Source organism: Choloepus didactylus, chromosome 23 (assembly GCF_015220235.1).
Source record: "Choloepus didactylus isolate mChoDid1 chromosome 23, mChoDid1.pri, whole genome shotgun sequence".
Classification (NCBI taxonomy): Eukaryota; Metazoa; Chordata; class Mammalia; order Pilosa; family Megalonychidae; genus Choloepus; species Choloepus didactylus.
The window spans coordinates 9,169,834-9,188,574 of record NC_051329.1 but is presented as its reverse complement, the minus strand read 5'-3'; the positions used below and the strand labels follow the sequence as shown (position 1 = coordinate 9,188,574).

The following is an 18,741-nucleotide window of genomic DNA, read 5'->3' as shown; positions in this document are numbered from 1 at the left end:
TTAGGAATGCTGCCTTAGACATCTTACTCAGTTTCCCCTTCCACCACATGTTGCCTAACTGACCACCTGCCAGTTAGATGAGGCCTCTCCAGACTCAGTTTCCTCATTTTTAAAATGGGGACAATAATAGTGCCTACCTCCTGGGATTATTGTGACAATGAAATGAGATTATCTGTTTAGTATAGTACATGGCACATGGTAGATGTTTGCAAACTGTCACCCAGCACTGTCTTCATCATCAGCATGATGGATTATAAAAGCTCTGGATGTAGGATTATAAAAGGCCTTTATATGAATGCTTCTCTGACCTCATGGGGCTTTGTTCACAATACCCTTTCTAAAACTTTTTAAGAATTATTTTCTTGACTTGACTGGTAAAGACACTTTAAATAAATGGCTGAGAGTCATTAGTCACACTGATGGCAGGATTCTCATTCAGGATCCTTAATTTTAAAACCTGGGGTCACAAAAATGCACCTTTCCCTGAAGTCCTGCTTTGTTAAAACGGGAATTCTGAGTGCTTAGCCCCTGCGACCATCACCTCCTGCCATATAAAGTACTAAAGAGAGGCAGAGGGCGGAGAGTAACTAGTCTTTTTCTGCTCCCTATAAAGGTGGGAAAGTCGAATCATTGAAGGCATACACATTTATCATATAATTGGCAAGAAATAATAAAGCTTAACTTATCAAAGTCTTGCTGATGAAAAAAAGGTATCAAGGTAAAATGTTAGTCTGCAGCAAATGTTATAAAGTAGCATTGACAATTATTTATAAGCATAAATACAAAAAGAAACAGAAGTGGTGGTTCTTAGGTTTTCCTTGACGGTTACATACTTCACCACCACTACCCATTGCGGGGGTTTCGGTGCCTCGTCAACATTTTTATAAATCACTCAGGCTCCAGGGCTTTCAGTCCATTTAACAAAATCATTTTAATCTTTTGAGACGTCTTCTGAACGCCTCGTAATCCAGAATTGCATCAGTGCACGAACCTTGTTAGTCGATGAGTCAGTTATATCTGAAGCTGCACAGGGAGAATTTTCTGATCCTTTGTTTTCATGTCAGATTTATAGCTATTTCAATACAAATGTTTCTAGGCCTTTGAAACTTTCAAAGCGAGGCTCTGCTATGGTTAGTGAAATATTTCCTATTTAAGAAGTAGCTGTTTCTTCTCTGTCCCTAGAAGTTGTATGAAGAAGTATGCCCAGCTAATACAGTATTTTAACACTTGGTTACATAAAATACTCAGGCAGAGATTCAAACCAGCCCCCCAAAGACTATGTATTATTTATATTTTTCTTACGTCACTATAACTGCTTTGGGAATTTGAATCTAGTCAGTGTAGTAAGTTGAAGCCAAATTTCGCAAGAATATAACTCTCCCCAGAGAATTCCTCACAGCCGCCACCTTTTGCAGAACGCTGCACTCAGAGGCAGACACAGCCGGCATAGTGGGGCCAGCCCAGGATGACCTTCTCGGGGTGTTTTGCTCACCAATCTACATTTTTTAATGAAAACTTTGCAGTGTTTATAATGGTACAGAAGAAGCCTTAACTTAGGTTTCACATTTTCTGGAGCTGATTTCGCCTACAACAAGGCTCGTCTTCTGTCGCTACAAATTCCAATGAAAATTCCAAAGAAAGACTTCCTTGGGAACATTGGAATATCATGTCCATGCTGGGGCAGGGTCGTGTGTAGTGTGTATTCCCTAGACAACTGAGTTTACGTTTCTATTTAGCTCGCTGAGTGTTTTCAAATCTTGACAGGTTTTGCAGTGAATTGACAGCATGGCGACCATTCAGTCCTATAAATTTAAGGCTACTGCTGGCAGAGTGTGTGCCCAGCACGTGCCTACATTAGTGGATACTCAGCAAATGGTTGAATGACTGAGTGAATGATGCTAATGAGTCTTATTTGACTGCGGAGACAATGAGGAAACATAGAATGCCTGACACCATTATTTGATTTCAGAGTTATCAGCAGTAACCCTAAAATGTGTTTAGAGAGAAATAAACAGTTAACTTTTTGCATATCTTTTCACCCAGCAAATCTCCTTTTACGAGTGCATCCTACAGAAAAACTCACAGAAGTATTTGTACATATGGAAGGGACGATTATTGAAGCATAATTTTTAATAGTGAAAAATTAAAGCAATCGTAATGTCTATTGTTAGGAGACGGGATAAATAAAACCACACATTTAGACTTAGTCGGCATTCAAAGATATCAACCTGTGTTTACTGACTTAGAAAGAATGTGCAGGATTTGTAGTTAAAGGAAAAAAGGCAAGTTGCAAAACAGTATTAAAGTATTATTTCATTTCTTTGATAACTATATAGATACATATAGTTATATACAGATGTTTGTATATGTCTAACCAAACTCAGAAAGAACCTGTTCCAAAGTCTTAATGACATTGACTTCTAGGGGATAGGATTTGTGAGAACTTTCTACTTTCTACTTTTTCCACACAACCCAGATGTCAGCCAGGGTTTCCTGTAGCAGCTGGAACCCTGGAACCCGTCCCTGGGCCATGGCCAGTGGGAGTTTCATGCTCCCCTGGGCTTCTGAGCTCCCCGTTCAAGCGTGTAAGAACTCTGTCCACCACACATCCCTCTTGACCCAAAACTCAACCCTTCTTCACTGTCCAGGAAAACATAAAGCCCACTCATCCAAGACAGGACTAGATGTTCTGGAAAATCTGGGCATTACCCGATAGAGTCAGACATGACCACATTTCACAGCAGTCTACTTGAAACTGCTTCTTAGACATTCTTCCCAGTCTGGATCACCACCCACTGCTGGCCTTCACCTCACACAGCACTCAGCCTTCTGCTACCCCTGGGCTCCTCCCTCTGCTTCCTGGAGTACCCCAGAAATGCCATATCCTTCTCCTGTTGGCGATAGCAGTTCAGCTCTTCTTACCTTCTCTTTCCATATTTGCAATATAAGACCATCTAGGGGATCTAAAAATGAAAGAACTTTGCATTTTAGTGGCATCCACCCTCCTTAGAGGACTGTTGTGTTTATAAATAAAGGTGGGGAGGGACTCATGCATACATTTCTGTAGTATTTAATTTTTCTTAACTACAATCACAGAGCATGTGCTGCTTTTGAATTAACAAAATCCAGAAAGATAAACAAATAATCCTCCCAAAGCTCTGTTGGCTAATTTTCATGGCTAAAGTATAACCCCACCTGGGATGGAGGGCTTGTACCCAGGGGTCCAGCCTCTGTCATGAGGAGGAGAAATTCAAGCCAAGGATATAAGAAGACCTGTGGGAGTTTGGAAATTTACTCTTTGAAAAGAGGCCCTGAGTATGTTGGGACTTACCCTGAAATGTAAATATCAAGAGGTATTTCCATCCTGAATGTCAGAGAAGCAACCCACTGGTCTCTGGAAGGACAGCCTAGTCAACCAAGGAAGGCCTTGGGTAGGGCCTCTAAGCCAGGGAGCAGTAAGCTTCCCTGCAAATAAATTAGGGTAAGACAAACGTATTTCTGTTTTTCACACTTAGAGCATTTAAAGAAATAAATGCTTGAACACCATGCAGCCGTTAAACAAGAATGTGAATACAACATCAACAACAAATCGCTCTTCTGTATTGAGCTCTCACTATGTGCCAAGTACTGTGCTAAATCCATTGTGTCACTTTGTCCTCACAACAGCACAATGAATGCTTTTAGCCTCTCCATTTTGTAAATGGGGAAGGTGAGGCTTAGCAAGATGAAGCTCGCATAAAGTCATCAGCTACCCAGGGCAGAGCCGGGGTGTGAACCCAAGCTGGCTGGGTCCATGCCCCATGTTCTGTCTCTAGGTGTACACATTGGTACAAATGCAGAAGGAAACTCTGAAAGTCTAAACATCAAACCCTGTTTATGGCTGAGGGATGGGAAAATTACAGGGCATTTTAGATTTCTTCTTTATATCTCCATTGTTTGAAGGTTTTACAACAAGCATGTATAAATTTTTATTGTTTGTATAGTTATAGAAAGGTGGATGTAATGTTCTTAGAACTGAAACTTCATTTATCACTTGTCTTTGCCTTAGCTTTGCTTGTGTACTATTTCTATTCTCTTTTTTTAAAACAACTTTACCAAGATATAATTCACATACCACACAGTTCACCCATTTAAATTGTACAGTTCACAGATATGTGAACCATCATCTCTGTCTAAAGAACATTTACATCACCCCAAAAAGAAACTGCCTACCTGTTAGCATCACTCCCCACTCCCTTCTGCTTCCAGCCCCTGGTGACCACAATCTCCTTTCTATCTCTATGGATTTGCCTATTCTGGACATTTCATAGAAATGCATTCTTACTGTTTGTGGCTTCTGTATCTAGCTTCTTTCCCTTAACATCACATTCCCAAGGTTCATCCATGTTGTAGCATGTATCAGCAATTCATTCCTTTGATGACTGAATAATATTCCATTGTATGGATATGCCACATTTTGTTTATCCATTCATGCATTGATGGACATTTGAGTTGTTTCTACGTTTTGACTATTGTGAATAATGCTGCTGTGAACACTTGGGTGCAAGTTTTTGTGTGTACATGTTTTCACTTCTCTTGGGTATTTACCTAGGAGTGGAATTGCTGGTATGGTAACTCTATGCTTAACTTTTGAGGAACTGCCAGCCTATTTTCCATCCATATTATTTCTTGACTTGAACAAGGATTTATTTGGTGCTTCTAAATGCAGTCACCAGGGAAGATCAGAACTTCAAAGAGCTGTGAACTGTTAACTAACAAATCCTCAAATGTGGATTTGGGCAAAGTGAAGGACTTGTCATTCAGAGAAGACTGCCTTTTCAAGACCTTAAAAAAGACTTCTGGTCAACCATTATGGCGGCATAAGATACTCCAGGGAGTTGTTCCCCTATAGAATCACAGAATCTTTGAGCAACTAGCAAAAACTGGCAGAGCCGTCTCCCTAAAAACTCTGGAAAACAGTTATAGTGTTGCATTAACTGGGCAAGTGCTGAATAAAGAAAAGGCAGCTTTGAAAATGATAGAAGTTAATGGCACCATTGCTGGTCTCGCCCCCACCCCTCCCCAGAGCATTGTGGAGCCAGCTGGTGCTCCCATTGTGGGTCCCTGGCCCTGTTCCAGAGTTACCCTTAGGCATACACCCAGGTGTCTGTGTGTCAGTGCCAGTCTAGCAGGTGGCAACCTGAAAGACTGAACCAGGACACTCCTCTCTGGCTTGCTGTCCCAGAACTTGCCCTGCAGGCAGAAGCAGCTTGCAGACAGTGTAAGAAATAAGGAAGTCAGTGCAGCTTAGGGCAGAGGATTATGGGCTTTAAGGCATAAAATAGAGAACTTGGGAAAGAGGGAAAGTGTATTTCATAGGTTGTAGAAGGGACATTCAGATTCATGTAAATGAGGGAATTCCTGAGGTGATGAGTTGAGCACAAGCCCAGGACAAGGCACAGGCTCAGGAAAAACAAGAGGGCCCTGCACTTCACTTCTGCCTTGGGCTGATCTTCTTGATGGGAGAACTAAACTCTGAAGGAGAGGATCATCCAACACAGAAACATTTGGGAAGACTGTGAGAGGTGGGTTTTTTTGCTCTGTTTTTTTGTTAGCTCCTGGCCCTTAAGGAAATCACTGTCATGTCATTATCTGGATACACACTTAAGGAACAGACAGTTCAGGGACTAAATACCAGAGTTAATAAATTAGAATGTTAAAATATACAGTGTGTATCAAAAGATTACCAGACAAACAAAGAAAAAGGAAATGACAGTCTATCCAAAGGAACAAAATAAAAATTCAGAAACCATCAATGAAGAAACCCGGACTTTGGACATACTGGACAAAAACTTTTAAAAAAAGATCTTCAGCATGCTAAAGGAGATAAAGGAAAACATGAAGGAAAAACAAAAGGATATCAGAAAATTGTGAATTAACAATATGAGAATTTCAAGAAAGAGATAGAAATTTTAACAAGGAACCAAACAGAAATACTGGAGTTGAAGACCACAATAACAGAAATGAAAAATTCTAGAGTTTCACCAGCAGATGGAAGCCAGCAGAAGAAAAAAATCACTGGATAAGAAGACAAGACAATTGGAGTGATTCAGACAGTGGAATAGAAAGAGAAAAGAATGGAAAAAAAACGTGAACAGATCCTAAGAGACCTGTGGATGCCATCAAGCATACCAACATAAGCATTATCGGAGTCCTGGAAAGAGAAGAGAGAACAGAGAAGAAGAAATACTCAAAGAAATAATGGCATGAAACTTCCCACATTTAATGAAAGACATGAATACACACTTTCAAGAAACTCAGTGACCCCCAAACAGGATAATCTCAAAGAGAACAATGCTTAGACACATAGTAGTTGTGCTAGTTTGAAGCTGTTATGTACCCCAGAATATACCATGTTCTTTTATTCCATCCATGTGGGTGCGCATTAAAGGAATTATACACCATGATCAAGTGGGATTTATCCTAGGTATGTAATATATCACATTAATAGAATGAAGTAAGAAAAACACAGTCATTTCACTTGATGCAAAAAAGGCATTTGACAAAATCCAGCACCCTTTCTTTATTTAAAAAAAAAAAAACACATAGAAAAACATGTATAGAAGAAACTTCCTCAACATCATGAAGGGCATATGTGACAAACCCACAGCTATCATCATAATCAATGGTGAAAGACTGAAAGCTTTACATCTTAGATTGGGAACAAGTCAAGGATGCCCTGTTACTGTAGTTCTTTACCTGTTTTCTGGAGCTCTGAGAAAGATATTTCTGTCATTCTTGCTGGTTGTTAAAGCTGCTATTGGAGTTGGAGCCCTGAAGTATCTCCTGTGGTCAGTTTAGTTTTCCAAGGCTGCCAAGTTCAGTCAATGGGAAATGAATGGTCTCTTCAACTACTCATGCTGGAACAACTGGGTATCCATATGCAAAAGAATGAAGGTGGACCCTGTCACACACCATATACAAAAATTTACTCAAAATGAATCAAACACCTAAATATAAGAACCAAACTGTAAAACTCCTAGAGGAAAACATAGGGAAGCATTTTGAGGACTTTGTGTTAGGCAGCGTTTCTTAGACTTGACACCAAAGCATGAGCAACAAAAGAAAAAAAAATAGATAAGGGACCTCATCAAAATTAGAAACCTTGTGCATCAAAGGGTTTGATCATGAAAGTGAAAAGACAACCTACAGAATGAGAGAAAATATTTGGAAACCATACATCCTGATAAGCGTTTACTATCTAGACTATATGAAGAAATCTTATATCTCGACGACAAACACCCACCCAATTTAAAAATGGTCAAAAAACTTGATAGATATTTCTCCAAAGAAGATATAGCACTGGCCAGTAAACACATGAAAAGATGCTCAACATCATTAGCCATTAGGGAAATGCAAATTGAAACCACAATGAGATACCTTTCATACCCACTAGAAAGGCTGTTATTCAAAAAAGGGACAGGAACAAGTGTTGGCAGGATTGGAAGAATAGGAGCCCTCTTTCATTGCTGATGGGAATGTACAATGATGCAGCCACTGTGTAAAACATTTTGTCGGTTCTTCAGAAAGTTAAGTATAGAATTACCACATAACCTAGCAACCCCACTTTTAGGAATAAACCCACAAGAATTAAAAGCAGAGATTTGAACAGATGTTTACAAATGATATTCATAGCAGCAGCATTCACAGTTGCCAAAAGATGGCAGCAACCCTAGTGTCCACCAGCACATGAATGGATAAACGAGATGTGGTCTATACCTATCATGACATATTATTCAGCCAAAAAAAAAAAAAAAAAAAATGAGTGAAGCTCTGATAAATGCAACATGGATGAACCTTGAAAACATCACATTGTATGAAATAAGCCAGACAGAAAAGGACAAGTATTGTATGATCTTACTGTTATGAAACAGAGTAAGCAAATTCAGAGTCAGAAACTAGAATACAGGTTACCAGGGGCCATGGTAGGGGTTAGGAATGGGGAGTCAATGCTTAATTGGTACAGAGTTTTTGTTTGGGGTGATGAAAAAGTTTTGGTAATAGATGGTGGTGATAGTAGCACGACATTGTGAAAGTAATAAAGAGTACTGAATTATATATTTGAATGTGGTTAAAAGGGGAAATTTTAGTTTGTATATATGGTATTAGGATAAACGTTTAAAAAAAACCTTAGGACTGTACAACACATACAATAAGCTCTAATGTAAACTATGAAGTATAGTTAATAGTATAATTATAATATGGTTTCATCCGTTGTAACAAAGGTACCACACTAATTCAAAGTGTTAGTAATAGGGAAAACTGTGTGTTAGGGGAGGTATAAGGGAACTCTATTTTCTGCATTATTTTTCTGTAAACCTACAAAGTCTCTTCAGGGAAAAAAAATCTTTAAAAACATTACGTGGCTGGGGAAGAGTCCCTGGCAGTGTTTAAGGCATGGGCTCGAGGGGCTGGGTGGAAATCCCCATATGGGTCCCTCTGAACGGGCGTCTTTGAGACAGAATGTAGTTTCTGAGTCACCTGCCACAACTGCAGGGGGAGCACACCGTGGCCGAGCGTACAGGCCAGCCTTCCCCTGTGGCCGTGTCCAGCAGGCAGAGTCTGACCATGGCGGTCCCATTCCTGGAGGAAGAGGCGGTCGCTACCCAGGTACAGTCCCCGGAGGAGGCACAAGGCAGCGGTGAGTCACGGAGAGGCCGTAATAGCAGAGAGCACACAGGTGTCTCCAGCTGCAACCCAGCGTGAAGCTGTGCAGGCCCGAGACTTCCTGCTCAGCCCCAGGTCCGCGCAGAAACCCTGGAATGGCCAAGAAGGAGAGGGTGTGAGGCGAGGATGATGAGCTTCAAAAGAAGACTGCCCACTTGTTCAGAACATTCTAGAAAGTAGTATGTGGGGGGAGGTGGGAGTGGGGGGGAGGCAGAGAGTCCTCCCGGCCCGTTAGTCTATGAGAATGTTACAAAAGAAAACCAAACCACATCAGGAGTCTTTTTATAAAAAAAGCTAGAAATGGCCTCATTTAAATGTATCATGTTCCTCTCCATTTAATAGAGAGGTTATAAAACTTAATTATAAAACATAATTCTAAGGCCATCTGTGGCTTCCTGAGGCTCACAGCAGGGATCACACACTGTGAGGCCTGCAGGGGTCAAAGAAGGCAGCAAAGTGAAATTATCACGACCGAGGGGACTGGCCCTCCGAGAGCAGCCCACCCTCACTTCAGGGGCCTGGGCAGCAGCGGCACGGAGGCCCAGATGCCGAATGTCTACCTTAAAGTTAGACAAAAGCTGCAAGCTGTTAGATCAGTGTCCTGCCTTGACAGTACCTTCAGCACAGGCTGGCAGACTGGGTCAAACGTAGAATTCTCGGGCTCCTTGGAGTTTCCCACATGGGGAGAGCCAGCCTGCCCTCTCCCTGCTTCCCTTCCTTCCCGTCTCCATCCCAGACCACACGCACGTTGCACCCACCAGGTGGACAGTTCTTCAGGCCCTCCAGGCAGCCACCCCTGGCCACCCTGCAGGCCCGTGCGTGGGAACACTACGTGCAGATCACCCTGAGGAGGACAGCCTTGGGAAGAAGTCCACTCAGGCCCCAGAAGTGGACTCGGGTTTATGCAGGAGGGAATTCTGAAGGTCAGCATTCCCAAGACTGTGTGGTCTAGAGTCGGACGGAATCTTGGGCTCCAGGGGGCTCCTCCCCTTGGCCCTGCCTGGATAGAGTAGCCAGAGAGACCCTGTGAAGTCCTGGGCCCCGAGCAGGCACCCTTCCTGCCTGGGTGGGAGGGTACCCCTGCCAGAGAACACATCTCCTCTCTTTTGGATAAAAAGGACAATTTTCTCTAAGCTCCAGCCAACTCTGTCTTTGTGGAAATGTCAGTCCATCTTTACCAGACTCGATTTTTCAAGAGAAGTCTGAAGTCCAGATTTTACAACATCTCCTAATTTTATAACACCATATGAACCCAACAAAGCCCTTATGCAGATTTCATCCACGGACCATTGGCTTGCACCCTCTGAGCTGCAGACAAAGACCAGGCCCCAGCCTAGCAGCTGAGGCCCCAGTGCCTTGACCAAGCCCTACCCTTCCATGACGTCTCAACATAAATGCAGCGTCTGACTGGCAGAATCACTGAACCCAAAGAGTCCCCACCCTAATTCTCAGAACTTTCAGATGTGATGAAGGATTTGGGGGTGGGGGGTTTCCTGGGTTATCCAGGCAGGCCCTGTGTAATCACAGGAGGCCTTATATGAGGGAGACCGGAGGCCAGAATCCAAGGAAGGCAATGTGATGGCAGAAGCTGAGCTCAAAGAGATGTGATTGCTGGCTTTGAAGATGGAGGAAGGGGCCACAAGCCAAGGAATGTGGGCAGCTTCTAGAAACTGGTAAAGGCCAGGGAATGGATTCTCTCCTAGAGCCTCCAGAAGGAACCAGCCCTACACACACCTCGATTTTAGCCCAGCGCAACCCGTTTCGGAGTTCAGACCTCCGCTACTGTAAAATAACAAATTCATGTTGTTCTAAGCCACTAAGTTTGTGGCAGTTTGTTACATACTGCAGAGGCACTTTGGGGATGGTTCTGTCTGCAGCCCCCTCACACTTGCCGAGGCTGTTTCCCAGCCCAGAGTGCCTTCCCCTCACCTCCTACTGATCAGACCCTTCCCAGTTCCATGCTGCACCCCGTGGCCCACAGCTCACTGGCTCGCCCCGGAGCACAGAAGCCCCTCCAGTCTTTGATATTGCTCCTCCCGCGCTCCCACGGAAGCTGGCTGGTATCCAGCCCTGGCTCTTGTTAAAATCCCTGGAGGGCACTTTAAGAAGTGCAGATGCCTGACTCCACCCCAGACCATTTGAACCTAAGGGTGTGTGCCGATTTGTATATTTATGTCCCCCAGAAAAAGCCATATTCTTTAATTCATTCTTGTGGGGGCAGATGTATTAGGGTGGATTGGGTTGACACCTATTGGTTCAGTGTCCATGGAGATGTGACCCACTCAGCTATAGGTGATGACTCTGATTGGATAATTTCCATGGAGGTGTGGCCCCGCCCATTTAGCATGGGCCTTGTTTTGTTTGCTGGGGCACTATATAAGCTCAGACAGAAGGAGCTCATAGCTAGCTGGAGCTGAGACAGACATTTTAAAGACAGCCATTGGAAGCTGATGCAGACATTTTGGAGAACACCATTTTGAAAAGCAACCTTGGAGCAAGCAGACGCCAGCCACATGCCTTTCCAGCTAAAAGAGGTTTTCTGGATGCCAATGGCCTTTCTCCAGTGAAGGTACCCTTTGTTGATGGACACTTTATGGCCTTAAGACTGTAACTGTGTAACCAAATAAACCCCCTTATAAAAGCCAATCATTTCTGGTGTTTTGCATTCCGGCAGCATTAGCAAACTAGAACAGGGTGGATTCTGGGCATCGGTAGATTTTGAAAGCCCTGTTTGTTTCTCCCGGAGAGGACAACCGGGGCTAAGACCCATGTATGGAGCCTTTCAGTTAGCTCATACCCTTTGTGCCAGTGGTTTGTCTCTTGAGTATGTTTCACAGGTCCCAGACCAGTCAAAACCCGGCACTCAATAGGCGCCTAATAAATATTTGCTGTACACCAGAGAACAGGGCTGCTGTAGTAATATTTAAGTGACTTGCCTTTCATTTGCCTAGCACTAAACCAAATGCTCAGTAAATACTGGTAAATTGAACTAAATTAACTAGGGAACTAGGTGATTACTCTAAATAAGCCTTCTGTGAAATTGAAGAGAAGTTCTTCCATGACCTCACTGTTGCCCACGTTGTTTGTTTATTGATTCATTCATTCATTCACTCATTCATTCATACAATGAACATTTTCTGAGTCCCTAAAATGTGCCAGGCACTGTACTAAGCTGTTTAGGGAATAGAAGTGAAAGCTATAGCTACAGCTTAATAGGGGAGACAAATGTGAGCACAAAGAATTGTGGCATGAACCACAGCTATAAATCCTGTCGTTACAGAAAATCACAAGCTGGGTTCCAATTCTTTCGGCATAGGCATCGCCCCTGTGAGCCGCTGTAGTCTCAGAACAGCGGTTCTCAAAGTGTGGCCCCCAGCCTAGCAGCAGCTGCCTCACCTGGGGACCTGTCAGAAATGCACGTCCCCGGTCCCTATCCCAGACGCACAAATCAGAATCTCTGGGGGTGGGGCCAGGGATCTGTGTTTTAAGAAGCCCTCCAGGTGATTTTGACACACGATGAAGTTTGATAAAGCCATGATTCTCAACCCTGGCTGCACATTCAAATCACCTGGGAGCATTAAAAAGATAGGAATTTTTAATATTTCACCCCAGACCAATTAAATCAAGATCTCCCTGGGAATATGACCTGGGCTTCAGAATTTTTAAAGGTCCCCAGTGAACTGAATGTGCTTGCAGGGTGGAGAACCCCTGCCAGTACGGGAATGCCAATAAAAGGCCCGGAAGCCGCTGGAGCCCTGGGCGGTGAGCTGGGCCTCCTTCTCTCCCAGGCCGCCTTCACACCGTGGCATCCTGGACACTCTCGGCGAGCCCTTTCTGTCTCCGGGGATCCTCTCCCAAGCATGAACTTTGTTCAAATATGCAGCAGAACCTGCCTTTCCAACCAACACTTGGAAAGTAGACTCGGGAAAGAAATGTCAGTGATGCTGAAAGCTGCCAACTTGGTACTTGTTGAGCGGGGATTCTTGATCAGTCATTTGGGAAAAAGGAGTAAGAGGTGAATCACCCCGAGTAGTTTGTGCCAGAAATGTTCACTAAGATCTTTGGAATGTACTGGGTATGAGTAACTCGAGCATTTCTCAATTCCTTTTTGTCACCTTTGATTTAGTCTCCTGTTTCTGAGTCTTACATTTATAATTTATATCATATAAATTATATTGATATAACCAAGGGAAATTTGCATCATAGTTATGAGTGTTATAATTAGCAATAATATAGAAATTAGAATAATCACAGAAATAGTTACTGCCTTTTGGGTGCTTACTGTGTGTTGGACATTACGTTAAACACTTAACACGCATTGTCGCATGTAAGTTTCATAACCTTCCACTGTATATGTATTATGCCATTTTCAAGAGGGGAAAACTGAGGGTAAGAAAGGTTACGGTCACACAGATAGCAAATGGCAGAGCCAGGGTTTCAGCCTAGGTCTAACACTGAAGAGCACAGTCTTCACTGGCTAATGGTTAATAGTAGTACATGTGGATAGTAATATTACAATTACATCACACAACATTTAAATAATGTACTACCAGGAAGTTACGTATACATCATACATGTTACTTATACGTGTTATTTATACATTAGCATGCAGTCGCGTACAATATATAAACTCAATAGCTGCTATAAATGAAACAAAATTACAATTTAAAGCTACTACTATAGTATCATTTACATTCCATTTGTGTCAGTGACGATGTTATTTCAAAAGGCTATTCCTTGAATGTTGCATTCAGACTTTGTGCCTTCTTTGAAAATACTGGGTTAGTACTATGTTAAAGGAAAAAGCAGGATACAAAACTGCATGTGCATGTGATACCAATTTTGCAAAAATACACATATATATTTTATATGCCTGGAAAAAATGGAAAGAAGGTGCACCAAAACCTTCACAGAAGTTATGATTGCATGGAGGGATTGCAAGAAATTTTAATCTTCTTCTTGATACTCGAGGCTAGACCAAGACATGAAGGTGCCCTGGGAAGGCTGATAATTGGCACTGCTTCAAACTGGTGCTCTTTGAATTTTTGTTCTATACTTATTAAGTGGGACAGGGAGAAATTGGTTACCTATTGATAAGTATTGTCTAAAAATGTAGATTTACTTCCTGATTTACTTTCACAGACCAAAATAGAGTTCTTGTTCTGGAAGAAAAAAAGTTATTTCCATCTTTTCTATGGCTCTTATTGTCTCTCTTTGTAAAATTCCAAACCCAGCAATTTATTGGGAGACATTTTAAAGAATTGTTGGAATGTAGATAACTAAAATAAATTTCTCATTCCTAGCCCTTTGCCAGGCATAATCTGGATTTCCGAATTCTAGCTGACTGCAACACACACGGAACCAAAATACCTCATAGAGGCAGGCTGATGGCAGCGAGCAGTGTTTTTTCAAATTTGTATTATTTTTCTCTTTTCCTTGCATTTTGCCACTTCCATAAGGACTCCCACGTGGAGAGTTCTGCTAACTCGCACCACATTTCCATTCGAATCGGTGTGTGTTGGCTCCCTTGACAGACAGCCCTCCAAGGAGGTCTCCGCTGGCCTGCCCTTTATCGGGCTCTCTTTAATCTTTGCTATTCCTAGGAAATTGGAAAATACACAAAAGGATGACTTTCCAAATCAGGAAGGAAATTTTTTTAATTATTATTTTTTTAAGATGCAAGGAGCGAGCATCTAAAAATCTTGTGGGCCCTGGGTTCCCTGGGTGATGGTGGCAGGAGCACAATCAGCTGGGGCTTCTGTTAGTGGCTGGGAAGGAAGCCCTTATCAACTTGGTATGTAGGAGACTTGAGTTACAGCTTTTGTCTCTGAGGATGAGGTACCTGATCTAACAGTGAGGCAGTCTGTTGCAGCTTTAGGCTATTTTAAAGTTCTTGGAATCAGATGGCCAACATCTTACATAGATGGGGTCAGAAATCATCACATTTTCTTTTTGCTTCATACAGATGCATGAATCTAAGCAACAAAAGTCTGAAAATGAAGAGAAATAAAAATTAAATGAGAACAGGTCATAATTGTATGGGTGACCCTGTAACTTGAGAACTGGAGCAATAAGCGACTGGGTTTAAAATGATTTATCTCCTTTTAAAAGTATCTTTAAAGCAAAAGTAAATAAGATAAAGGCTAGAGAGCCATAAACCTGTAATAAACTATATAAAAACCATGGAGGAGGGATAAATGGGAAAATCAGAAAGTGATTACGTGGGGAGGTAGTGAGCAGCCTAGGAAAGGAGCACAGGGTGGATGCAGTTTTTGGTGATTTTCTTCTTTGGTTGATGGATGGCTTTTTTAAAAATAACTTTATGGAGATCTAATGCACATGTCATGTATTTCACTCATTCAAAGTGTATAATTCAGTGTATTTTAGCATATTCACAAAGTTGTGCAACCATCACCACAAACAATTTTAGAATATTTTTATTATCCAAAAAGAAACCCTCTACCTGTTAGCAGTCATTCCCCATTTCCCCCCAACTTCCCCTCCCCTGCCCCTGGCAGCCACTAAACTACTTTCTTTCTCTATGGATTTGCCTGTTCTGGACATTTCATATAAAGGGAATCATACAATATGTGGCCTTTTGTGACTGGCTTCTTTCACTTAGTGTAGTGTTTCCAAGGTTCACCCATGTTGTAGTGTGTATTGGTACTTCACCCTTTTTTACAGCTGAATAGTATTCCATTATATGGACAGCTGATGAACATCTGGGTTGTTTTCCCTTGGTAGCATTGTGAATAATGCTGCTGTGACTATTGGTGTGCACATCTTTGTGAGGACATATGTTTTCACTCTTTAGGAGTAGAATTACTGAATCATATGGTAAATCCATGTTTAACCTTTGAGGGACTACCAGACCATATTCCATGGTGGCTACACCATTCTACATTCCCACCAGCTATCTGTGAGGGTTGCAATTTCTCCACATTCTCATCAACAACTGTTATTTTACTTTTTAAAAAGTTATTACTATTATTGCCATCCTAATGGGAATGAGTAGTATCTCGTTGTGGTTTTGGCTTACATTTCCCTAGTGGCTAATGATGTTGGGCATCTTTTCTTGTGCTTATTGACTATTTACATATCTGCTCTGGAGACATATCTATCCAGATGCTTTGCTCATTTTTTAATTGGGTCATTTGTCTTTTTATTATTGATAATAAATGTAAGTGTTCTATACAAGTCCCTTATCAGATATATGATTTGCAAGTGTTTTTCTCATTCTGTGGTTTGTCCTTTGCACAAAACTTTTTAATTTTGATAAGGTCTTATTTATCTATTTTTTTCTTTCTTCATTTGTGTTTTTGTTGTATGTAAGAAGGCTCTGCCTAACCAAAGGTCACCAAGATTTACTCCTGTGTTTTCTTGTTACAGTTTTATAGTTTCAATACTTACATTTAGATCTATGTTGCATTTGTGGTAATTTTTGTGTACAGTGTAAGGAACGGGCCCGTCTTTGTTCTTTTACATGAGGATATCCAGATGTCCCTGCATCAGTTGGAGAAAAGACTATTCTTTCCCTCTTGAATTGCTTGGTGCCCTTGTTGAAAATCAATTGACTCTGAATGTGAGGATTTATTTCTGGACTCTCAATTTTATTCTGTTGAACTCTATGTCTACTCTTATGCCCCAACCACACTGTCTTTATTACTGTAGCTTTTTAGTAAGTTTTGAAATCAGGAATTGTGAGCCCTCCAACTTTGTTCTTCATTTGCAAGATTGTATTGGCTATTCTTGGCACCTTGCATTTCCATTTGAGTTTTAGGATCAGCTTATAAATTTATGCAAAAAAGCCATCTGGGATTTGATAAGGATTATTTTAAGTCTGTAGGATTCCTTAGGATTTTCTGTCCACAAGATTATGTCATCTACAAAATAGAGATAGTTTTACTTCTTCCTTTCCAATCTGAATGCTTTTTATTTCTTTTTCATGCCTATTCAGATTTTCCTTTTCTTCTAGAGTCAGTTTTGGTTACTTGTATCATTTTAGGAATTTTTTCATTTCATCTAAGTTACATAATTTGCTGACATGCACTTGTTCACAGTATTCCCTTTTTTATTTCTTTAAGTTGGAGTAATGTCCCCTTCTGCATTCCTAATGTTAGTACTTTGAGTCTTCTCTCTTTTTTTGTTGGTCAATCTAGCCACGGATTTGTCGATTTGCTGATCTTTTCAATGGATGATGGCTTCTTGAGTGTTCATTTTTTAATCATGCTGCATAAGCTACATATATGTCACAAATAATCTGTTGTATGTACAGAACATTGCAGAATAAAATAGAAAAGAAAGCAATGAAGAAGGAACCATGATTCATTGTCTCAAGATACTTACCAGGGCTATAGGGCCTGTAGTTGAATTTCCCAGTGAATTATTTGCTTATTCAGAAAAACTAATTTCCAACTTCTTGAGGAATTTGTCTTTAAAATGAAACTAATATCTGCTTCACAAGGCACAAAGTAGTCGATACACTAAGAGATCCTCAGGTGAAAGTTGATAAAATGAGACAGTGTTCAGGCCAGTTCTCATAGGATTGACACGTTGGACGCATTCTTGGCTAATAGGGAGCATCTGCCTGTTACTGTCTAATTTTTAGCAGTGTATCCAAGTGCCTTTTCTATCTACCATGGCCTTTTATTTTTTTTTTAACCTCTTCCCTAGATTGAAGATATGTTTAATGAAGTCAAGTTTGGTGAGTATGTGGAGACTGGAAAGATCGTTGACAAAATCAACTTACCAGATTTCCTCAAAATTTACATCAACCACAGGCCACCTTTTGGTAACACCATGAGTGGCATCCAGCACAGCTTTGACGTTCTTGGTTTTACCAATTCAGAAGGAAAAAAGGTTATCCGAAGAGAGGACTTCCTGCAACTGCTTCAAACTAAAGGTAAGTACATAAATACCGATACGTCCTAACATCTGTAGGCGATTACCTCTGGAGGGGACGGAGTTTGGAGAGACAGGTATCCCGGGATCTCTGTCTGTTATGAAAGAAGAATTATTTGACTGGTTTCGAGCAAGCATGGACACTGATCTGCAAATCAGAAGAATGTGATTTATGTTCTTACTTCCTGAAACTCTGCAAGCCTCAGTGTCCTCACCTGTAAAATGGGAATAAAAATGCCAACCCATTGATCTCTCAGGGCTATTATAAGATTGGGACATGTTTGTGAAATAAAACCAGCCAAGTAAATGTTTATTTGTTTGTATGTTTACCTAATATTTCCCTTACTTTACATAAGGAAGTTGGTAGATTTCTCTCTGGGTGACATATTCATCATACTCAAGCTGGATGGTGTTTCTGATGTGAAGGAATTTGAAAAAAAGCTTAGCCCAGTGTTTATCAGCAAGTCTGCCTTATTTCTCTCTACAAGCCCTGACATATTTTCTCTGATTGGAGAACCACTCTTAACACAATATGAGGAGGGTTTTGTGACAGTAACATGGGACTCTAGATTGTTTTTGTGTCTAAAGAAAAGGCAGTAGTGAAATAATTCTCTTTAGGACTTTGGAAATAATACTAAGCTCTTACCATATACTTAGCCCCAAGAGTTCAGCAGCTTTTTTTTTTTTTTTTTTTTCTTTAACTTCATGCTACCCAGGCGAGCACATGACCCAGGAGGAGATGTCCGATTGCTTTGCCACACTGTTTGGCTTGAATCCGGAAGGGTGGAAATCTGAGCCTGCAACCTCCTCTTTCAAAGGTACTGTGGTTAGCTTTGTCTGGGCATGTAGCCACGGTTCACTCATTTGTTGTAGACTTAAGTGCATTTATTTCTCTTGACTGGTGCAAACCGCTCCCCTTAATACCATGCACACAACAAAGTGAGTCTGTTGGGTATCCAGTATGAATAAGTTATGAAAAGAACAAGTGAGTGTCTGAGAGATGAAAGCCTGTGTTCCCATGCGCTATTCATCCTTTGCATCTCCCGGACTTGTTTGTCCCTTTTATCCCCTGACCTGTTCATCTTTCTGGGTTAGGTGGGTGAATAGGGGTCCCTAGTAGAGGATACAGTTTGG

At 41.4% G+C, this 18,741-nt stretch overlaps 1 protein-coding gene across 3 annotated transcripts in view; it reads left to right on the top strand.

Annotated features, from left to right (window-relative positions):
- The window catches only part of CFAP251 (cilia and flagella associated protein 251), a 91,232-nt gene that overhangs the window by 71,472 nt on the left and 1,019 nt on the right, over positions 1-18,741 (top strand). For 2 of the 3 annotated variants that reach the window (XM_037816927.1, XM_037816928.1), the window contains exons 20-21: positions 17,380-17,608; positions 18,324-18,425. In XM_037816927.1, coding sequence (XP_037672855.1) covers positions 17,380-17,608; positions 18,324-18,425 — 331 coding nt within the window. Of the gene's footprint in view, positions 1-17,379; positions 17,609-18,323; positions 18,426-18,741 lie in introns of those variants that run through there. The other variant, XM_037816929.1, reaches the window with a different exon arrangement.